Below are 24,407 nucleotides of genomic sequence, written 5' to 3'. Positions count from 1 at the left end.
AGCTGAAATGCAAAATATAACCAGAGCTGCTGCATGAGTTAAAAAAGTCGCTTCGGTCGTCTCCGCAAATAGAGCAGTTTTGCTATTTGAAGCCGGGAACAAAATATTCTTTTTTCTTTGTGGAAGATCTTTACAGGCGACCTTGTCAAAAAAAAATCTAATAATGTTGTAGAAGAGATCTTTACCTGAAAATAATTATGCATAGCGACTGTGTCTCTGAACCATCTACAAACTCATTGCTTGTAAGGTTAGTGACACGATGTAATTCATTATAATAATGCGTGGAAAAAACAAAAGATCACCATTAACACTTCTTACACGGCTGCACCGTGTATACTTGCGACTAAAATATTAAGCGTTCTGAAAATTATATTCCGCGCATATTATGACTACGTTGCAGATTTATGCTCAATCTTCAAATGTTTCTTACCTTAAAAATGCGCCGGGACACTATAAAAGGACAGATCATACGTCAGATAGCTGATACAGCGACTATCTGAAAGATGTGTGCGTGTAACGAACGACTTGACGTATGACCGGGATACACTGGAATACCACTGTATTGCTGTTGATGCAAATGTGCAGCCATGTTGTGTGTGTTCATCGGTTAATAAGCTGTTCAGGCCTATACGGCAGCTGTACAAGCAAGAAAAAATTTTTTTCTTGAGTACCCTTCGATTCGAGCTTTGGCAATAAAAAATGAGCATCTGCGAAACAAAGCCTTAGTTCATCTCGGCACAGTATCTCAAAGAATTGATTAAACTTCACGTTAATCTTGAAACAGGTCGTTCCCCTAGAAACCACTGTGATCACCCATAGCAAGGTTCCCCTGCTGTAAAAAGACACCTAGCGGGAGGGTGGTAGCTTCAACTTTGGGACGAAGTTTTTAAGATGACACTCAAACACAACGCATAATTATGTGCCTCCGTTTTGTCCAAAAGTAAAGTGTGGGATCCTAAAACGAACTCACACCAACTAGCTCAAAAGAACAGCATTTTTGGAAAAAGCACTGTCTGAGTGTAGTTAGGTTACGGCATGTCAGGGCACGCGTTTGGATGGGCTTGGGGCAGAGACACTCTATTATACTCAGTTGGGCGGTCGGTGCCCTCTGAAAAGGCCAGAGGGGTCTTGTAGTCGAGGGTGGTGGCGTAGCGTAGCACACGGTTCGACCCTGAATAACGTGAGACTCTTTTTCGGTGAGTCCCCCTTGACGAGATGGCGATTCAAGCATGAAAAGGAAGCCAGTGGCGAAAAAGACCGTGTGGTGGCTGCGCTTGTAGTCGGGAGTGCGCTCGCTGGCGGACATAGGAGATCGCTTCGTGTGCGTATTCAGAAAGCGGAACAATACAGGTATACGGAGCAGCGTTTGCAGAGGTAATTAGGGCTCGTGATAGCACCAAAGTCATAGAATGGGGAGTAACCAGTATTTTCATGGAGGGAGAAGCTGTAAGCATCTCGATCATGATGGTCCGCTGAGATATATAGGCTAAGTACATTGTGAGTATATCGATGACAGCGGGGTTGAAGCGCTCGCTGAGGCCATTTGTACAAAGTTGACAGATGGAAGATAGCTTATATTTTGTGTATTAGGAAACAACTTGCGAGAAGACGAAGGACCACGATAATCAAGAAGGTTATGGGGAGCACTAATTTATAATAATAACTAACCTTAAGACCAACATGTTGCTGACATACCTATAATGGGCGTTATAATATAGCACCAATAGTCAAAAGAGGTCACGATTGAGTCAATAAATTTTGCAGATGACACACGACAAGGATTACACATATTTGTTCACCAAGGCTCAGGTACCATTACATTCACGTACGTTAGTTCGGAAGGTTGTGCACTCTATGGTCAGAACGAAGGTCAAGCGCATGCTCACATCTCCAAGTATAGTATTATTCATTACCTTCTGGAACGCAATGAACAAGTATTTGTATTAAGATATATGACACTCCACCATGTAGCATATGATATGGGCCACTTTAAAGATTTCTTTTGTGATGCTTAGCAAATAGACACGCAGTAGCATTGAAGGAACATTTATATGCAAGTTAGAAAAAGTGCCCTTCCCTATCGTAAGCTACTAATATATGATTTTAAACAGTGGTGCCTTAAAGGGCAAATCCTGAAGGCTGAAGATGAACTAGCGAAGAAAGCTAATTTTTGAGTGGTCAAAGTTTCTTTCACCCCTGCTTGAACGGGTGTAACTAACGGTTGCAGAAAGCCGTAAAATGTAGTAACCAAAAATAAGAAATAAACTGTCCACAATAAAAAACGGTCACTACACTTGCTTAACCTCAGTGAAGAACTGAAAACGCGGAGCAATATGTTGAAGGCACGTCGCTTGGAAGGGCTGTCAAAGTCTAAAAAACAGATTTGAAAAAGAGTACGACCAGGCCTTGCAAAAGTGCTTTTGAGGTGCAAAAGCGGAGCGGTTTGTGGACGTGACAAAATTACGCTCAACTGCTGAAGCTTCATGGTTGAGAACGAAGTGGAAGCTGAGCAGGTGGAAGACAAAAAGGAAATTAAACAAAACACATTCACAGCACAAATGTTATGCGATAAACTTTCTTTTAATTAATCCGTGCATAGAGAATGTACTCCCTGAGGCAAATCATTCACTATGGACGACCATTAGAGTGGAATATTGACCTTTTGAAAAATTCTGGAAGTTACTTTCCCTCCACAGCCAAAACACATTGGCCATGGAGGCCACACCTATTTTGGGGGCAGAATTTGGGTACAGGGCTAGGTATGTCTAGTGCCATAACATTGCCGAGCCCGTTACCCACACTCCTCTGACTTGTATTGCTGTGGTGATTGAACGTCTAAGAGTGGCTCTCAGACCACAGCTTCCCAGGAACTATTTACTCCCCCCCCCCTCCCCCGCTGCATTTACAAATCAATGCAGCTCTTTAGCATTGTGCGGAAGCTAAAGCATAAAACTAAAGTATTCAGCGCTGCACAGAACTTCTGCCTTTATGACAGAACGCGCTGTATTGGTAAAGGGTGTTTTCGCTATGCAGGAATGCACACTTTAACGGGCTTTTGGAAAGTGTCTATAACGTGTGTAAAAACCTGAATTTTAAAGCAGGTCTCAGCAAAGAGCTAGAGTTGAATTGAAACCATGCGAATGTTCTCAACATGTCCACCATTTCTCTAAATTAGAGTCTATTAATTTCTTTCTCTACACACACACACACACACACACACACACACACACACACACACACACACACACACACACACACATGGCTTCATGGTTGAGTTGAGATTTTTCTCGACACGCTCAATTTCAATATATCAGGACGCGATAGACCTCGAACGGCCTCAGCAGCTCGCTCCTCGCTGCGGTCGTCCGAATATGGAAAGCGGTGGTCACGCAAAGGCAAAGTGAAGGTCCTTGCTCTCTGGACTTGTCAGAAGTTCATAAGAAGGCGATGCACTGGACACTTATGCAGAAGCCAAACTTGAGAGTGATGACCCGTCACAAGGGCCAACGGAAAGAGAACTATCGGCTTTGACTAGAAACGCTATTCCTGTTCATAGAAATACAAGAAAGATGAAACTAATCCAACTATATATTACCTTGCTCTTTAAAATTTTTTGGATGTTTACGAAAACAGCCTCAGCAAAGAATCCCAGACTGCAGTCCAGAAGTAATTTTTCCCAAATGGAGGCAACCGAACAAGGCTATTATAGAAGGCGGATATACTATTTAGGTAGCGTATATTTATTTACACTGAACTAAGACACTTCATTGTTATTCTGTCTTCTATCCGTCACTTCATACAGACAGCCGTTGGGTTCAAATGACATGAACTCAAGAAACCTTTTCTACAGGAAACTGCTGTCAAATACCTGGAAGTATGGCTGATTTTATGCGATGGGGGGGGGGGGGGGGGGGGGGTTAACGGGCTGGTATAAAGGCACTTCACTAATTTGCAACTTGTACAGTTATCGCAGTACATCATGGACTGAAGTACCGCTCTTTCGGAACTAGTCACCGAATGTCATGGCCATGTGCTGCATTTGTATGATCGTTTGGATGATACTTCAAGTTGATGGTGAGAAGCACATTTTGTTGAAATCGTTGCTTGTAACGAATTCATCGTTAGAGGAATACAAATCAGTATCGTATGGTAGCCACAGTTCCTCTGGGGGTGGCAGTAGAGGAACCTTGCAATGCATACGCAATGTGTACATATTACAAATAGAAAAACTATGTACCGGTGCAGACAAAAAGTAAACGGAGCACGCAGTTTCCTTCTAAATGTTTTCATGCGTTGAATAATTCAAATTCGGAGTTGTGGTATGTGCGAACCAGTAGTAGACTCTCCGACAAAAATTGTTTACTTATCTGTAAAGCAGAAGGAGTGATTTTTATTTGGACGGAAGAGCGTGCTTCGTTTACTTATTCCGCACCTGTACATAAAGGTAATGCGAAACTGAACGCTGTGAAGTTTTCTCCTAACTTCTTCCCCAAGTAGGTGTTCTCCTTTAGTCAACGATTGGCTCAACATAAGAGGAAAATAGTGACAGCTGACTAGCGCAAGGTAGAGGAAAATAATCAAGTTTGGAAAATTTAAAATACATTCACTAGAACTGCGCTGCATGCTGCTTAGGTATTCTGGCGCAATTAAAAAGACTGTCTTTATATACTGCAGATAAGAGAGAAAACTACACTGATGCCGTGCCGAGACGCTTTACGAATCTCCCCTGAACTTTTAGGCCGATAATTGCTAATACGTCTATGTGTATGATGAATTCTGAGATCGACAGCAAAGTGTTTTAGAGTGGCCACAGTGCCACAATCACCTTTCGGAAGGAACAAATTACTTCAGCCGAAAACTGCCAAGAGCGAAGGTCTATTAGTGGACGTAAAAAATAAAATGAGATAACCTGCAAAGAACGAGAGACGCATGTTTGAGGAATTAAGAAGTGTTGCTCTTCTCCAAGAAGTGTTGCCCTTCTCCACACTAAGAGGCTATTTTATTTTGGCGCATTTGCTGTCTCACTTTGTTCCTAATAATCTGGGAAAGGGGCACAGAGTAGGCTTGAATATGGAATATGTTTGTGCTAAATCTTGATTTTGAAGATTGAAAGTCTAGTCGCAGAAGTGAGTCTACAGAGCTTGAAGGGACCCGCGGTTCTCGCAGCCAAGTTTTTCGCAACATATTTTGGAGAAAAGCCCTTTTTACCCGGTCACCGAAGAAATAACAAAACAGTAAAGAAGGGCAACGAAACTCGCCAATGTAACAGTCAAGCGAATGAGACCACGCGTGTGCATCGCTGGATATAGCAGTGACGTGTAAGCTATAACCTCCACTTACTGTTCATAAACCAGCTCAGTGCATTGCGTGCGTAGTGCTCGTGCATGTAGTGCCTGTAGTGTCATAAGAAGTAGGCGCCTATGATTGGCGAGCACACGTCTGCGACGACAAATACCCAGCGAAAGGTACGGCGGAGTCCGATGTCGCGAGTCACCGACTTCTGGCCGTATCTCCATATGGTCGATCCGTTGACTGCGATCAGAGGCGTAGTTCTCAGTGCATTACCAAGTAGCACAAGATGATGGGGAATATTCCTGCATAGCGAAAACTTGGTTTTACCAATTTATAAGACTGTTCAAGAAACGGATAATTTGGTTTTCAAAGAGATAAATTCATTGCTTTGTATTTTGGCTGGTTCGGAAGTAAATGTGGTATAAATTTCTTGTGGTTCATCAGGATAATTATCCAGTGCACATGTTATGAAAGCCAAGCCACCAATTTTCTCTAAATACGGGAAGTGGGAGGCAGCCCTGACGAGCTGAAACCTGGCCCAGCAAGCTTTGATCGTGCAGATAGTCCCCAGCCAACTGTTGCCTGCGGCTAACTGCACTAGGGGCATCAACCACCCATCTCTCGCAAAATTCTTTTTCCAGCAACATGACAGCTCTCTCTCTAGAAAGTATCCGTGAACTCGTCGGCTGTTGAAATGAAGTTCAAGACCATGTTCGGATTATCACGTTTTGAGGCCTGTTCCTCATTGCAAGAAGCTTCGCAAGATTGTGATGTCCATAAAAGGTCCTTTTTTTAAATATGTGGAGTATGTGCTCTTAGTTTAGGTTATCGTAATACAGAAGCCCCACAACTAGTTTATTTTCCTGAGGTAAATTACTGCTTACGCACGTAGTGTCAGGTAAGAAATGCATTTAGGTCTAAAACTCAACTAGTATGTGTTCATTATGTCAAGCTGTGTATGTAGATACACTACTACAGCCCTTATTTAGCCCCACTTCAAACCTGTTTTTGCAGTCCAAAGCAAAAACGTCTTTCTTCTGCAGCTTTGCAGAAAACCAGGCTTGTTTATCCACGCCTGCTTGAAGAACGCTCTGCGGATGGACGAGTGGTTGTCCACGTGCATAATAATCTAACGCTGAACCTAAGGGAAGCGTCCGTTGCAGCGCCTAGAGTCCATGTCCTCACAGAGGAGAACGGAAAATCCGTGACGCAATTCGTGAGTAAACATTTACGGTTTTCCTGCTGTCATGTTGGGACCTTGAAAGAAGTTTCTAAACAAAGGGTGCCCTCGATAAACGTTGTTATAATATGATGGCATATTAAGAAGAGACATGCAAAGTATGAATGTCTTGCGGACCGAGAAGTGTCCCTTCTTTAACAAATAAAATGAGGGCGAAGAGTATACATATTTTGTTTAAGTTTTTGCACCATGGTCATTTGCTTGAAATATACCGCTCACAAATATAAATTAGGTTTTTATAATGCATTTCGGTACGACTTGTATATTGGGGCATATGAGGTGCAAATGCCATAATGTGTAATAGGTCTCGTTAAGGAGGAGAAATCGTTGCAGAAACATGGCGTAGATAGCCATGCCTGTAGATTTTGGTAGCCGATGGTGGCAATATGAAATAGAATGCAAATGAAAAGTGAAACACGATCAGTTAAGTGATTAATATATTACTTGAGTCAAACTAAATATCATCGCATTTACTTTTCACTGTAAAACGCCAACACCGGCGTTCGTAAGAAATAATGATTCGATATTCTGAAAAGGAAGTCAACAAATAAGCAGAACGGAGGGTTGGAATGAAGTTAAAATTGGCGAAGAGGTTTCTGTGGTAAGGGTACACAAATTTTCAAAATAAAGAGGGGCACATATTGGTGCTGAGGATCGAATCCAGGCTATCCGCGGAGCGAATGACCGCTCGGCACATAGGCCACAAATGCTCGTTGGTATATGCGTGTTTAGCCTAGGGCCCATAGAATTCGTTGTGTTGTAAATGAGGTTGCAACATTTGTATGAGTTCTCTAATGGCGTGCAGTAAGAAAAAGAGAAAGAACACGGCGCTGTCGGGTGTTACTCTTAGGTCGAAGCTTATGCGACCATCAAGCTTTTAGCTGTCTCTTAACGCTGGTTATAGGTTTTCATATAGTTATGGTTAGGACCTAAATTTCTGTTCGCTGGGGATGTCTGTCACAATCACGCATTCGTAGGTTTTGTACGTGTAGTAAATTAAGCCCATTCACTTGCAGTACAAAGGTGAAGATATTGACCGGTATATTTATGAAGACGATGAAAAAATTGCTACAGTTATGATAGAAAAACTGCAAGGCGGATTACTAATGGTAAGTCAAGCAACGACACTGGATGTATAACTTCTTACCTCTCTTTTTTTTTTTATAACAAATCGTCGTAATACCAAAAAGGTATTGTTACTAACAGACTTTTAGACTCTATACCAGAGAAAGGTTATCTCTTCAGCGTGATCTAAATTTCGGGTTTAACAACGTACACAAAAGGCAGTACCTGTAGTATTAGGTGGCGGCAAGGCACAGTGTAACCCGTGCCGAAAGTTGGGCGAGTTGGTCAAAGTTCATGATGAAAAACAGTGCAAAAGGTACACGAAGGACGGACAAGCACTATCCTTGGGAAATTGAAGGGACTACAAAAAAGGAAAACTTCTACGGTAGCATTTTGTATATGGAGATTTTTCGATAAAATAGGCTTATTTGGTCACATGTACTTCCCGCGCCATAGAATATATAACTACACGGCAATAAATGGCAAGGATTTCAAAAATAATCTATACGTGCATCTCAGGACAACAAGCTTTAATTGGCATAATGTCACAGCTCACGTTCGGTGGCGTTTGGTGCATTAGTCGGATAACTACGTTAGCAAAACTCACACTGAAATGTAATTACAAGCAATATTTTGGGCTACAAGAAATGTCTTACGCCGTGTTTGATTTAGAGAGGACTGATTGGTCCAAGACATAGAATACAACCAATGCCAGTGACGGAGAAGTCGGAGGGGACTTTGGTGCCTCACTCCGTCTACGAAATCGAGCAAGAGGACATGCTGGACAAGACTTTGAATGATGTGCACACAGGTGATCACTATTCTTTTAAACTTTTAGGTGAAAGGGCTCGAATATTTGATTCACCTGGGAGTACGTGTGCATGCTGTAGGGTGAGTAAAGTCAGTTATATATATATATATATATATATATATATATATATATATATATATATATATATATTGCATAAATCTCACCAGTTTATTTGTGTAATACGTGCACACATTTGTGCCAATTCCTGAGGCCGTTGAAAACCCTACGTGGCTGGTTGAATGGTTGATTGACACAGGCTGCTAAAGAACTTAAAAATTATAAGAACATTTTCACACTTGTAACCTTTCGACATGCTATACTCAAAATTAGAAAATAATATCAGTGCCCATACTAAATAATAGAAAGTTCTTATGAGCAGTGAGAACACCATGGCTTCAATATGATGAGGTGCTTAATTAGACACCCTCTATCTAGTGACTAAACTACGAGCACAAATGCAACTGCATGTACCTGCATAATTCTCTTGAAGACAACGGAGAAAATGTTACAAGGACAAGTATTGTAATTACAGAGATACAAAAAATCATCTGCTCTTCCATAACGCATTATTCCTAATCTAGCGGATGTACTCCATGGTGCAGCTCCAGAAGGTATTCTCAGTGAGAGGATGCATCAATACCGGGGCTATCTGCCTGACATCGTGAACGTAGAGGTGTTTGTCGTGTCGGACGGGCGTCATCACCGCCACTTCCAGACCAGGGGCCATCTCTTGTGGTACCTTTGCGTCTTAATCAACTCAGTAAGTTGGCATCCGCCCGCACGTTAACTAAATTTTACCCGGAAATATCTAGTGCTAATTCCGTGGCAAAACACATAGCCTTGCTATGATTATGCGCAAGCAGAGTACTTATGCGAAAACGTCACTACTTCACCTCGGGCCAAGGTGAGCGACTGTTCACGTTCAACCTTCACTGAGACAGAAGACAAAGTGTATGGCTATAATAAATGACTCTGCACCACCCTCAACCACATTTGACAGTTGATAGGAAGTGTGGCTATAAGCAAATACCACTTCGACTATTAACGAAGAAAACTGTCTGAAACGAAAATCGAACCACTATCCCTCCGATCCTCACAAGAGTGCGCAGATCACTGCACCAGACCGTAGAAACAGATCATAATCCTTCTTCTTAACCTGAGGATGATAGTAGCGATAGAAATGACGATAAAGTTAGTGATAATGATGATAATAGTCATGGTAATAACACAGCAGATGTTGATATGATATTAGTAGCGATTACTGTGGCGGTGTAATTAGTTAGTAACGATAATAGCAGCGATAGGGAAGATGATGATGAGTTGCAAGAAACACGTCGCCAAACCGTCGAAACACGTCGAAGGCTAGTTTGCACCACCCTTCACTCGAAAACGCTGATTACGGAATCATTTAGAACATTCGCACTATGTACTGGCATGGAATGAGGCGTAATTCTAAATATAATTTGGCCTACCACAAAATATTCAAGAACTGCAACAAGGAAATATTGCCCTATATCAAAGGCTGACGCCCATGAAATGCATCCTGGATGCTTTTCCCGCTGTGTCTAACCCTCTTTGAGGAGGGAAGGTCACAAATAGACGGACGTATGAACATATATCGCAGTTTCTGCAGGAACACGGTCTTAGCGAGCTTGGATTAGTCTTGCTGGATGAATTAACAATGTTAATAAATGATTGATCGAATATTTAGGGTAAAAATGTGCGAACAGCTTATGAACAAGAGCCATCTCTACCTCGTTTGCGCTTACAAGCAGCCAATCGCCTGGCGCTATCGAATTAGTCATGGAAATAACCACGCACATTTATTTCTCATAAATGCATGTTCTGACATTTGACTGATGATTTTATATGTCCTATCATTTTCGAGAGTATTTCATCTAGGTCCGTGACCTAGATGCCAATCTGTCCTTGTGCTCCGCGGAAAAGTATGTCGTCAGTCTTAATAAACAGCCCACAAATTCTTCGCGTAAATATGCTAATCTCTGTAGGAAATTCTGAAACGTTACAAGTCAAGCATGGAAATCGACAGGGGGCAGGATGTGGTGGTAGGGGGCTATAAAGGTCCTCTTAATTATTTTGGATCGGCCCTCATAGCTGTTAATCTGGCCTTGAATGTGCGGACACCTGCTCACTCTACTTGTTTTGCCTTCTAGGCGAATCTCCGATATCGAGCGGCGTCGTATCCGAAGATAAGACTGATGCTAACAGGTGTGGAAATGCCCAAGGTAATTTCATTATCTTTTTTTCTTTTCGTGAAATGCATGTGATTTTTGACACCGAAACCTTTTTGTTTGTAGGCGGAGCCATATGCTGTTATATCACAGCAGGAATACTTATTTGATGAAGGAACAATTGGGAAATTCAAAACCTACGCGTTTAGAAAGAAAAACGAGTTTGGAAATCCGGATCTCGTCTACCTTATGACTGGGTACCTATTTCTTCTCACATCACTGTCACTGCAGAGTTGCCGCCCTTAGTAGCGGCACCAATAGCAAAACCTTTTTTTATTTTTTTTTTCAGGCTTGACGTCTATACCGTGCTCAACGGTAAAGCTACTGACGCTGGATTGGGTAAGCGGTGTTCAAAATCTTTTCTTTTGGAGTGTGCAATGATATTACAGGGATAGTATCCACATTGTTCAAAGCCACTGTAGAATACCTTGGATGTGAAAGCTCCATGTCTGCTTCAAATTCATACAAATGTCAATATTCTAATTCACCGATAGAATATTTGCCTATCACCTATATGTTTTGCATTGAATATTTACCTTGATATTCCGTCAGCAGAAACACTCCAACTCCTGATTTAATAGTTTGACAACACAGGTCAATGAAGAGATTTCGCTATATATCAAAATTGTCCCAGGTATATGTGTTATTTCTTATATGAAGTATAAGAAGGAGTTGTTGCAAATGTGCCCATATTTCTCGTTCCAGGCATTGGTTATGTCTCTGGTGTTTGCACGGATCACTACGTTGCGCTTGGAGAAGATAAGCCAGGGTTATTCACTGGAGTGCACACTTTTACTCACGAAGTCGCTCACCTGTAAGGTGCTCTTCTTGATATTGCGCCCATTGTCAGTGCGACATCTACGATGTCGCAGACTCACACGCCAGGTGGCAGGCAGCTTGACCGCAAACTTCACATGCAAAATGAAAGTATAGATGGACAGTTGTGAGGACTTTCAACATATAGCTTTGACGGCAAAATAGCCTATGATTTACTTGCGCTAGAGTTAACTGTAATGGTATCATACGTTTTATGAAGTGTAGATTGCTTGTATTTTCATAATGGTTCAACAACTCAATGCTCCAGGGTGGCAGGTTAACTTGATAACGTGCGAAAAAAATCCGTGACATACGTTAGCAAAATGTAAGTGGAACATTTGTGGGTCGAAAGCAGGGCAGTGGCATAAGGGCAAAAATTTAGGATATAAAATAAGTCGATCATAAAGTGAATGGAGCTTAAATAAAGAACGCAATCTTTTGATATAAAATACAATTCAATTAGAAAGATTGGCTGAAAATGTTGAAGTGACAATAAATATACCGAGCATGGGGATCTGTTCACGTTTAAAAGGGGAGGCTGCAATATTTCATCTAATTAATTGTAGAGAACCCTATAAAGGAAAGAGACGATACGGTGATAATGCAATATGCCAGGTGAACAAAAATTCCCGTCTTAAACAAATGGGGCAAAAAAACCCTAAGGTGCTTTCGGAGTGAGGCCGGGCCTTCCTCAGGGATCTGAGTTCACGCGCTTACCTGCAATAACCTGGCGCACATGGGGCGTAACTTTACACTTCACTATACTTAATTCAATCATTATACTTCACGAAGTAATTCTATTTCACGTTATACATTTCACTCTACTTAATACACAGCTGTAGGCGACACTTGCATGATTATGTTCTAGCATTTAGTACTATCCGTCAATGGAGAAAAAAATGGAATGGAGAGAGTAACACAAAACTCCTAGGACTTTTCCAATTTCTCTGAGACTAATTGGAGATGATGCCACCTGCATACCACTACCTTGTGACGTCCGCTTTTTAAGCGCTAGGATATAGAGCTCGTTCGATCAAAAAGCTGTCGGCTTAGTTGGCACCTTGTGCAAGAAATAATTGGGGACTGCGTGAAAAAAATTTCATCATGGTAATTTGTGGTCTAGTGCTTGATGCTTGATTAGTGTTTAGATGAAAATATTGTAATTTATTTATTCATTACTGAATTAAAGAAATTACAAAATGAAAAAATCGGAAAAAAGGAGTTTGTAGGCGTGAAAATGTTCAGAATGAAAAGCCAATGTTTGATGATGCTAATAGGAAATTTCACGGGTCGTAATATCGTAATTGATCAATTGAAAAAGTTAAAGAAACTCAAATTGCACTCAAAGGTGTCACACCGGCCACAATGAAAATCAAATGTTTGCGGATGCTAGGTATAGGTGTATGAAAAAACATAATAACAAATAACAAGGTGTAAACAAAAATTGAACAAGTCAAAGAACATCGTCCTTGTGTGCGAAACATCGCCTCATACCCTTAACGGCGGAGCTTATGTGTCCCCTCATTTTTCTTTTTCTCGTGGTTGTGCAAGCCTCGGCGCAAAGCACGATGGAGACGCTGCCGACAAGAATGAGTTGGGCCACCCCGGAGCGAGCGGATGCCCTTGGGGCGACGGCCACATCATGAGCTACATCAACAAGGGCCCTGAGCATCACCAGTTCTCGCGGTGCAGCTTGGAGCAGATGCGGTTTGTTCTCAGGTACGATGTTCGGGTATCGACTGGCTACCACCGCTGTCGTATCACTAATTTGTCTCAGATAATAAAGTAGAAAACAATAGAGGCGTTCACTGTCGTTCTAGAACCTTAAACGCCATAGGAAAAAGAGAGTTTTAGTATAGCTCATAATTTTTTTGTCCTAAACTACTTTGCTCTAAAAGCACACTAGATAGGTGTTTTCTGCACTTATAAAAGAAAGCTTGTTGGGTGCGGCAAACATCAAGAACACGAAGTGCCTGCTAGCCCTTTTTTTCAGGCTATCGGAAAGTGGGGAAACAAACATTTAAGGCTTTGCCTTCGCATCACTGGTTGTTCCGGCGGGGGCTACAGATAGGGACATACTTGGAAGTCTACGGGATACGTGCCCTCAGGAATGGTATATTGTCACGTAGTGGTGACAAGGCCGTAGACACCAAAAGATGATACAGGCTTGATGGTACTGAAATTAACTCCTTACTGGGCTGAAACGCGCCCGCAAAAGAACTATGCAACTCGGCTGCGGCGATAGCACCAAACGGGCTCGTCGATCGTCGAACAAAGAATGCCCGCCACACTCGTCAACGCTCAATTTATTGGCTGCTCAGAACAATCTAGATAACGTCGAAAACTGCTACTAGCACAACCTGGAACATTGTAGAAATATACGCAAGTAATCGGAATCTTCGATACAGATCTCGGCGCATCGTTCGCGACAAAAAAATGATAACGCGTCGTATCGCACCAACAAATACGAGATACAGAATTGATACCCGTGCCAGAATCACTGCAGTGATATAAGACCGCATGCCGGCGGCTGTTAAAAAACAACAAATACAGTTTTGAAGGTTTCGCGGCAATATTGCTCCCTCCTCTCACGCGGACATCATGTGTGGGCCAAAGTGGGCAATGAATAATTGGATAAGATTAGAAAACCTTTATTGTCAGCATCGAGTGGCAACGGCAGCGCACCAGAAATGTCGAAGATAAGGACAAAATGCAAATTTTGTGCTGCATGAGCGGAGCAAGATATGAGAAAACCACGATCTGGGCAAGAGCGGAAACAAGTCTGAACTTCTGATCTGTGCTCATTATGCTGGAATATATGTCTAATCTTGCGTGATACGTTTGGACACGCCCCCCCCCCCCCCCACCCTCATATTAAAATGAATGTGGTCTTTTAGATTCACTTTGTGAATACCTTCTATTGCTTGGTGTGTGACCTTTATGATTTCTCTCCACGCCTGCCTATATTTTTATATATAATCCGCGCTACGACTTGAATAAACAGCTAATAGCAACGCTGGTGAACGCTTCGTGTGTATCCTGTTCTGTCCTCATTTGGCTTTTACGCCGTCTTCCTCACATCATGCAATATCAACTAGCTCGGCAGCATTCCATCCTGATATTTATATATCATTGCTACATTTAGTAAAATTCTCTACATTTCGTAAAATTATAATGTCAGAGGATTACAGCAATAGTATAATGTTGAAAGTATTCTTTGCCTTTTTATTTTTCGTATTTTCTAACAACTTTCCTTACGTTTGTAAAATTCAAGTCACTGTAGTATTCTTGCACTTTGTACAATCTACAGAATCTGCATAAAATTCAGCATAAGTCTAGACTCGGAAATTTGTTTCTATTTCACATTCAGGAAGAAAAAAAAAACAACCTTTTCTATATTCAAGTAAGCCAATTTTACTCGTCCCCTGTTCTGTTCCAGGCTACGAGGAGAACAATGCTGGCGGCACAGTACAAGTGGTTACGCCGTGGAAGACAAATTCCCTGGAATGATGGTGTCTTTTCAAAAATTCTGCGACAACCTTGTCAATAAAAAAGAATACACTTTCGAGGCTTCCCATGTAAGCGAAAACTGTCAAGCATTTTAACACCTTTATACTATATTAATACCAGCCAGTAAGTACAACGGATAGCAATGACTCATAACGCACGAACACACGTGTATTCATTACAGAGCCCTTCATTAGCAGGGCCTCCATCGCGGGGCTCATTGTCGTATTACGGCTGAGCTCTAATTCGCACAATGAAATTTCAGCTGAGGCAGCCAGATAGCAAACTATGCAGAATGCTCAAACACCCATATTCTGCGCGGTTAAAATGCCTGCTAGCGAACCCTAAGGAATGCCAATTCATCCGCAGCTTATGGTTACGGAGTCCTTGTGAGCTCCCGTGCATCTTCATTGCGTTAACCTATATTTTTTTTACCAAATACCGCTTGGTACCGGCATTTCTTTGAAAGAAATCAAAAGCAGATTAGATGTATTTAAACCTGTGGGGGTCTCCACTAAGAGAGAACAGTATACAGATTTTATTTAATATCAATCAAAACTTTTACCTAAATATGTAACGATGTTTCCTCAGTCGATAAGTATATATGACACATTAAACTTTCTGCACGCTGTGTATATCCAAGTTGCGCTTTAAATGTTAAAAATGAACTGTCTTAAAGACTTCCAGGAAAAGGAAAAGTTAGTTTAGAGGTTTTTTTTTTTTTTCAAAGAGACAATTCAAGGAACCGAAACTGCCAAATTTGACTATAATATTGCAAGCTTCTTTATCTATACTGCTAAACAAAAAGTTTATCGGCAATGATTTTCCGCGGTTCTTAGACAGCCTGAGCACAAAGTCCACGTTAAACTCAATATGAGTTAGATCTTCTCGATGCACAGTTCATATTAAACCACATATGAGGTACTTTTTGTCGGCTTGGTTCTTGCATCCTGAATCGCTTGGAGCCTGGCTCTATTATTCTCTCTCTAGCTCAATTCTCCGATAGATTGTATAGGATGCGGATAGATCGGTGGAATATGTGAAAGCAGAAGACGACGATAGCATAGGTGTGTTTAGCCCCGCCTTCGAACCGGCCTCTGTTGCATTGATTCTTACATTGCTTGTTACATTGATTGATGAAAAGAAGGTGTTCAGTTGAGATAGTTGGCACTGCCACCCTAATTTCATTATTTCTGAAGAAATGGCACACAGATAGGAAAAAAACTGGAAACTGGTACAGTTGTCGCTTTGTACGCTTTCTGCATCGACCTTTTCGAAACGATCAATAACACACTATGCTACTTTGAAATGGAATGAAATTCAATTTCCCAAAAATTCTTTTAGCTTACTACTCCGCTGCCGATGTGGGAGCAGGAGTAAAAAAAAGGCTACCACATCTGCGCTTTCGACGAAGCCTGCTGTTCAAATTTATTTTATTGACTACGTTGGTAAAATTACACAGTGCCCTTGATTGCGAAAATGATGTATCCTAATTTTTGCCTCTGCTTGCTTCACAAATAAGCAATTTAGCATTATTTTCATAAACAAGGTTCGAACAATAGATTAGAAATAATATTTTCAGGATGGCACTGAATCAAATTCACGGCTTCACAGAGGAAAGAGCCAGGTACAAAGTTGGCCTTTTGTAATTGATCAAATTATTTGCATAAAATTTCAGGATGTGGTGATCAGATCTTTCTGTAAACTACACGAAAAGCCTTTTACACAAGGGCTTGAGCAGTGCTGTAGTATCCGCGTATATTACTTCCCGTCTTTCTCAAATTCACGGCTTCACAGAAGAAAGAGCCAGGTACAAAGTTGGTCTTTTGAAATTTATAAAACTATTTGCATAAATTTTCAGGATGTGGTGATCAAGTGTTTGTGTAAACTACACGTAAAGCCTTTTACACAAGGGCTTGAGCAGTGCTATTATTAGTTCCCGTCGTTCTCAGATTGTTTATGTAGATCTGGCTCATTACAAAAAAAAAAAAGTCTCTTGAGCTGTCACTTGAATGGCAAAATTATTTTCGGACTGTAACTGAATGTGCCGAAGTTTACGAGAAGTTATTCGCTAAAACATAGATTACATTTGAATGAAAAGAAAACAAGGCAGGCATCTAATTACATAAAGGTTCTTCTATTAATTTTATTAATTAGAAGGCTATAGGTTTCATGGCAACAAGTTCTTTGGTGATCGAAACGTGTTTTTGAATCTTATGTATTCGTTTTTTTTTTCATGCAAACATGGCTAAGAAGCAATCACGAATTTTGTGGGATATTTTTGTTTCGAACAGGTTGATCCAAACTCGTGTAAAGTGCGATGCCGATACTACAAATATCAACGCTACAATCTTTATCGAGGTGGGATGTACAAGATACGCTACGAATACAAAGAAGACGCGTTGGATTTCATGCCATGCGCGGAACAAAAGGTAAGATTGCTTACTGCATATGAAAATGAACTTTATTTTTACACACGATGACCTTCGAGTCTGGTTGGCCAAAATGGGATTAACATTAGAACCTGGATGGGGAATATTACACTGTCACTTCTTTTGTCATGAGAAATGCATTTCTGCACCAAAAAGAGAAAAAAAGTCGGCTAAAGGTAGAAACTAATAATAAATTTTCAGACGTATACTGCTTTCGCAGTTGTTACCAAAAAGACAACAAAAGGTACAGCTGACGAAATTATAAAGCTAGAACATTAGTAAAAGCAAACAAAATTAACAAACAAACAAGCAAAAACTCTCGGCGTAAGCTTGCCTCAAGAGGAAACCAGTGAGCAAGTGCTTCTATCCCTTTTTCCGTCTCTTCCAGGTTTGTATTCAGGGTAAATGCGTGCAAAAACCAGCTCACGTGACTGAGGCGACGAGACCCCCTGGAGCACCTACAACCAGACAACCCATTACTAGCCGGCCGCCTAGAACGACCAGTACCTCTACCACACGCTGCGTATGCGACGAAGCAACATAATACGGAGGACGCCCTACGTCGACAACGTATCCGCCGAGGAGGCGAGGAAGGTTTTCACAGTGGTATCGCACGAGGACTCAATGACCCTGCTCAATGTCATCATATTTGGCGAGAAACGGCTACCTATTAAAAGAACAAGCCAAAACTTCCTTGCGTAATTCATTCTTTAGTCATTTCGGCTTTAAGACGTTTCCAGCCTTGCTACAAATTAAAAAAGAAAAGTATCAAGGAACATCTTGTTTAGTGCTGTGTTTCCAAGAAAGTGAATATCAAGTTTTATGCGTCGCTCTCAGCTAGTCTATTTCCAAATGTAGCTGAATGGGTGCTACCTGACTCCGCAAGAGCACAATCTTTCTACAACACTCGCATCCACCGCGGACGCTCAATGGTTATGACGCTTGACTATAGAGATAAGAGTAACTGGATTTGAACTCGACCGTGGAGGCCGCGTTTAGACTTAAGCGAAACGCCAAGGCGTCCATGTGCTGTGCGATCTTAGTGTACATTAACATACTCTGTTGGTTGAAGTCATTTCGTAGCCCTCCAGTACGGCACCTGTTTCTATTCTTCACTACCACCTTCCTCCCTTATAGATTCTGGTGTCCACCGAGAAATGTGAAAGATGGATGCCGTGCCCTTTCCTACCATCATCATCATCATCATCATCATCATCATCATCATCATCATCATCATCATCATCAGTCTGACTATACCCACTGCAATGCGAAGGCCTCTCCCGTATGTCTCCACTTAACCCAGTTCTGTGCTAGCTGCATCCACTTGATCCCTGCGAATTTCTTAATCTCATCCGCCCACCTAACGTTCTGCCACCCCCTGCTACGCTTTCCTTCCCCTGGAATCCAGTTTGAAAGGTAGGCTTGAAAATCAATATGCAGAAGACTAAGGTAATGTTCAACAGCCTCGGGAAGGAACAGCAGTTTACATTAGGTAGCGAAGTACTGGAAGTAGTAGGCGAATATGTCTACTTAGGACAGGTAGTAACCGCAGATCCGGACCATGAGAAGGAAATAAGAAGAATAAGATTGGTATAGAGCGCATTTGGCAAGCACTCGCAGATTATGGCTAGCAGCTTACCGGTATCGCTCAAGAGGAAAGTATACAACAGTTGCATCTTACCTGTACTCACCTATGGGGCTGAAACGTGGAGACTAACCAAGAGAGTTCTGCTTAGGGTGAGGACAACCCAGAGGGCTATGGAACGAAAAATGGTAGGGGCAACATTAAGAGACAGGAAGCGTGCAGAGTGGGTCAGAGAAATAACTCAAGTTACCGACATTCTAGTGGAAATTAAGAAGAAGAAATGGACATGGGCAGGACATGTAGTGCGAAGAGAGGATAACCAATGGTCGCTTAGGGTAACAAACCCTTTCCTATAAATCCTTCTATATTTATTTGCATTTCTACAACAGTCACCGATGCTAGCTATTCTCATGTTTTCTCTTAAAACGCTCGAGATCGTTTATTGGTCACTTAGAAAAAAAATGCAATGGTTTAACGCGGCTAAGTCTGATATAAAGCGCGAAAGAAATAGTTTCACGACGAAACCTTCAGCGTAATGCCTCTAGTTGCCTGCGTATTCTGAACAATATCATTGTTGCATCATATTGCTTGGCATACTTTCCAATTTTCAGGTTTCACTATTGTGGGAATTTTCTTAAGAGCCTAAAAGGTGCAAAATTTGAGAGCACCCTGTCAGACGCCAAGCAAGTTTTTAAACAAGGAAAGTGGAGTTGATATTTTGCTTTTAGTGGACACTCCATCTGCGCTGTGAAGGAAGCAAATGAGAAAAAAAAAAAACAGTAGGCATATGTTTTCAACAAAAGTGCTGCAATGTTTAATATTACATAGAATTCCTTCTGGCACACATACGGATTTGATATCTCAAGCTCCCAATCGCAATCATGCAAGGACTTGACATTTGGTAGTTTCTATATAGAAGCGTTGTGCTGTTGCACTGCAAGCCAGGTTTTGCAAGAGTGAACTTTGTAAGTTGACTCAACTAGGCTTCACCCGAATGCCATGAAATATAAATGGCAAGGTGCTTAAAAGAGGTGATACCAGGCTTAGCATATACCTGCAAGTAAGGGCCCTACCACCTGCCATTTTCATGAAGAAAATTTGATATATCTAGTCATTTACTGTTTGTCACAAAGCTGTATACTTCCTCAAGCTCAATTAACAGTGGTCTGATCGAGCTGCTTAATTGATTGATTCTAAAAACAAAAAATGCAGCACATCAAACATGAGGACAGGCTACTGCTCAATTAAAACGTTTGGGGAGAGTGCAGCGTAAGTAAATTTAATCCCTTTCAGTTCTAGGCGGCCTGCGATCTCGCTTTGATGCTTGACTGCGACGCCAAATATCGGCAGCACTTGTGCTGCGCTCATCTCTACAAACCAAGCAACGCTATGCATCTGGCCATCGATTGGCAGTTCTCGGCCGGCGCATTGTCACCAGCGACTCTCCCAGCGACTTGCAGTTGTGAATACAATTATTTGTGAACAGAAGAAAATATATTTTTAAAGTTTAGAAAGTATGAACCTTGACGCATTGCATTACGTAACGCCGCTGAAAGCTTGTGCGATTTTACTGGCAAGTACCTCAATCTTCCACAATTGATCCCTGCATAAAAAAAAAACACCTTCTTTGGGAATGCTTCAAAATATTCTTTTGTTCTACAGGTACTTTAATTCGATAATTATTGAAAGCACAAGTAGATGTTTTAACTGCAAAATTCTTCTGAATGATGTTCAGTCAAACAACAAGCGTGTAACTTAAATTTTAAAGTAAAAGCGATAAATTTGAAAATCTAGTGAAGATGCCAAGGAAATGTAGGAAGAAATGCATATGTTATAAAAATGGCTGAACTATGCGCAGTGACTTACTTAAACACTCAGCATGAGTCAGCGGGGGAGAGGCGACACTACTTCGCGTTCACGCCTCCTGTGGGCTCATTCTAGTGTGGCCCTGTTAGCATGAACTTCATGCAAGAATGCAGTTTCGAAAGTTGAATCTCTGCTCTCTACACGCTGCCCCCAGATCCACTCTCGTTGAGGCGACGCCATCGTGGTCCGCCGCGATTGCTTCATCAGCAATTGATGTCTCGCTTTGCTTAGGAAATAACCTAGCCTTTTATGCTCTGACGTCAAATCTCTCGAGCACAGCGAACATCATCTGCAACACTCGCAGCGCAGCGGCGTGGCAGCTCCTGGACCGTCGACGCAGGTTTTAGATTTTTATCTTGTTTTTCTAGCCACTCTTAGGAATATTCGCAGAGCTTTCTCTCGCCGAGCACTTCCGCTTGGATGCTGACCCTGATAGCCTGTGCGATGAACAGAGAAATTTAGACAGACCGATAAGAGTGGGACATTTAGGCCTGGAGGTGAAAACTTATACAATCACTTAAAGCTACTTGCTTGATGGCAACGCCAAAGTACTGACTACGTTTTATTTCGAGTGTATGAGCAGGGTTTATTTACAGGGCTGGGTGGTAGAGGCTTAAATACTGGCGCACATTGCGCTGCGCACAAACCACGACACTTTTGGTGCCTTCCTTCTTATTCTGCACTAGTCGAACAGAGCGGTCGCTGAGTCATTTCCTTCACTACACGCTCACTAATCCGCATAACCCGTCTTTATCCCATCGTGATCTGACGTTTAATTCTTTCCTAACCCATCACAATCAACCGCTGCCTAATAACAGTGGGTCAGTAAGTGTGCTAGACTACTAATCATAAGGTCGCAGGTTCAGCCTTGGCGGCGGAAACAGCTGTTCAATGAAGGCAAAAAGCAAGGTGCCCGTGCACTGAGCGATATCACTGCATGTTTAAGTACCCCAGGAGGTCGATGTTTCCGGAGCCCTTCTCGAAGGCGTCCTTATGCCTGATCGACTTGTAGTGGAGAGTTAAACCACGAAGACAAAAGCAAAGCAGTCTACAATTGCGGAAGCGTATTTAATCCCACTATTCCAGGCTGATTCACTCTTTTAGAAATAACCCCTTCTTAATCTACTCTTAATTATTCAATTCCCAACTTAATAAAATACATCCACCTGAATAACTTCATAACTACTTTATCCAGGATAATATCAACCATCAACCTGTTTAATAAGCCGTTATTCAACACAGCCCAGTTTATTCCGCCATGCACCATCAATATTCATCAAATTTAAGCATAAATCACTCTTAATCTACCACCGTACATTAGGATTCCCCGCAATCTGACTTGTTCAAACATATTTCAACGTATTAAACTCATAATCAAACCACGGCCGGTCTCGAGGGAGAGAGCGCGCGCTCTTTCTTACGGCCTTCTCAATCGCCGCGTGAACAATGGGAACTTTTCTCCTTGAGTCACGTTCTCCGCCGCCGCAAGGGGCGCGACCTGCTCACTGTTCGCTCCGCATCTGCTTCAGTGGCGGCGGGTGGCTTTTGCCTGGATTCGCGCTGTCACCCGCGGGTTTCGTGGTGAGTGCAGCCCCTAAATGAAAGATTACAGAAGGTAGATGCTGCAGCGGCATCTTGTCAGCGTGCTACACACGTGAATGGAGTATTTATATTAAAAAACACTGTCGCTCAGCAAACGCTCGACAAGCATATGACATGTATTGCGGCATGGTATCTACTTTTGTTCATTTTAATCTGAATTTTTGCCCAAGCCTGTACAAGAAGATGAATAAAAAAAGTGAATGAGCAGTGATCACATCGAAGCTTCTTCAAGGCAAATATGACAGCGAGAATGGCAAAACAGTCTTTCAGCGCTAGATGAGAAACCATCGAGGTAACACCGAAGATGAAAATAATTTTATAAAAATATAATGTAAGTTGCACAATGCTTACATGACGTAAAGTGTTAGTAGTATAACGTCAGAGTAAACGCTTTTAAGCTTTGTTTTCAATTTTGCTATAATTTATAGACCAGCAAATGTTTTATGTTGTATTATAAACATCATTTTAATTTTGCAAATAAACGTTGGTTGCAAATAAACGTTGGTTTAATGAAATGTTTACATGATATCATGATTATTTCATGAAAAAAACAGGAAATCTATTTCAAGCACTAATTCCTAGCAATATTTTCTTTCTTTTTCTAGTATGTTTTTGAACTAATAGTTCCTTGTAACTATCTGTGCAGTAACGCCTGCCTTAGAGAGCAATCGCTGCCCCATTATTTTGGTAGAATGCTTTGCTTATTACACATTCGCCCCTGTTACTCAAGGGACACTCCTCAATAATGGATATAACAGCTTTTCTCTGTGCTATTTATTCAGAGGTGACTATAGGAGTTGTATGTCGCGCTGTATTGCGAGCCTAGGCACCTAGTGTCGACACCGACGAAATCATTTCAGCTCTGCCTCAATCAGTAACCGAGGAACTGAAAGAAGTGATGGTACCTCCTATCATCCCATTACCCACTGTCACGTATTCTGGTTTAGCTTACGTCGCTGGATACATTGTGAAGTTAATAAGTGACTTCGGGTGTGACGCTTGTGCTATCCTTCTTGAAACCAGCGAAAGAAGCAGTCCCATGTACACTATTCTGCAAGGACAAGATTCTAGCGGACTGCATTATCCAAAACCAGAGTTTGTAGCTCTCTTGGACAAGGTTGTGTCTTTTTTTTTTGAAAAAGCCGTCGTGCACCTACCACACACAAATGTCCTTGAAGTCCTTCAAATCTTAATCCAGCCAGCACTTGAGAACTCACCTTCGCTGAGTTGCCCGGAAGGCATTGACAATAGCCAAGGTCCGCTTCTTTAATATGTGAGAAATTTCTCAGACTCCTTCTTGTCAATTATACAAAGAAGGTGACAGACAGGAACGAAAGGCCAGCTCCTTATGTGTACAAACCGTCCAGAAAGATTTTGAGACTTTAATTTTCTAGCCGAATGTACCGTTTTGATGAATGAGTGCAATGTGTTAACTTTGAAGGACATTTTTTTTTATTGCTTGCTGCTCTTTTCAATTATGCATATCTGTTTATGCCCATTTCCTTGATTAAATGTTGTTTTTTTTATCACTAGTATTAAACTGACTACGACTGTCTACGTGTGCGTCAGTCGCGAGACTACGTATACATCTGCTGTCTTTCAACCTACTTTTTTCAATTATGCATATCTGTATATGCCCATTTCCTTGATTAAATGTTTTTTTTTTTATCACTGGTATTAAACTGACTACGACTGTCTACGTGTGCGTCAGTCGCGAGACTACGTATACATCTGCTGTTTTTCAACCTACTTTTTTCAATTATGCATATCTGTTTATGCCCATTTCCTTGATTAAATGTTTTTTTTTTATCACTGGTATTAAACTGACTACGACTGTCTACGTGTGCGTCAGTCGCGAGACTACGTATACATCTGCTGTCTTTCAACCTACTTTTTTCAATTATGCATATCTGTTTATGCCCATTTCCTTGATTAAATG

The 24,407-nt window shown here is 41.6% G+C and overlaps 1 protein-coding gene across 1 annotated transcript; it reads left to right on the top strand.

The window, feature by feature from the left end:
• Window positions 1–3,939: 3,939 nt before the first annotated feature.
• LOC146173261 (venom metalloproteinase BumaMPs1-like) lies at window positions 3,940–18,180 on the top strand. Its single transcript, XM_084584393.1, has 13 exons — window positions 3,940–4,074; window positions 6,336–6,508; window positions 7,549–7,641; window positions 8,270–8,408; window positions 9,011–9,168; window positions 10,583–10,654; window positions 10,727–10,857; window positions 10,950–10,999; window positions 11,366–11,474; window positions 13,028–13,195; window positions 14,916–15,054; window positions 17,278–17,415; window positions 17,804–18,180. Exons 1-13 carry the CDS (start codon window positions 4,023–4,025, stop codon window positions 17,957–17,959), a joined length of 1,578 nt encoding a protein of 525 aa, XP_084440519.1. The 5' UTR covers window positions 3,940–4,022; the 3' UTR covers window positions 17,960–18,180.
• Window positions 18,181–24,407: the final 6,227 nt, after the last annotated feature.

Source organism: Amblyomma maculatum, chromosome 11 (genome assembly GCF_055883805.1).
Source record: "Amblyomma maculatum isolate TAMU_Amacu chromosome 11, ASM5588380v1, whole genome shotgun sequence".
NCBI lineage: Eukaryota > Metazoa > Arthropoda > Arachnida > Ixodida > Ixodidae > Amblyomma > Amblyomma maculatum.
The sequence above is the reverse complement of the archived record's forward strand: the minus strand, read 5'-3'. Positions and strand labels throughout refer to the sequence as shown.

Coding starts and splice junctions, on each gene's coding strand:
- LOC146173261 (XM_084584393.1), top strand. CDS start 4,023: ATGGCCATGTGCTGCATTTGTATGATCGTTTGGATGATACTTCAAGTT. Junction 9,169..10,582: donor TTTGCGTCTTAATCAACTCA/GTAAGTTGGCAT, acceptor TTTGCCTTCTAG/GCGAATCTCCGATATCGAGC. Junction 15,055..17,277: donor ACACTTTCGAGGCTTCCCAT/GTAAGCGAAAAC, acceptor TGTTTCGAACAG/GTTGATCCAAACTCGTGTAA.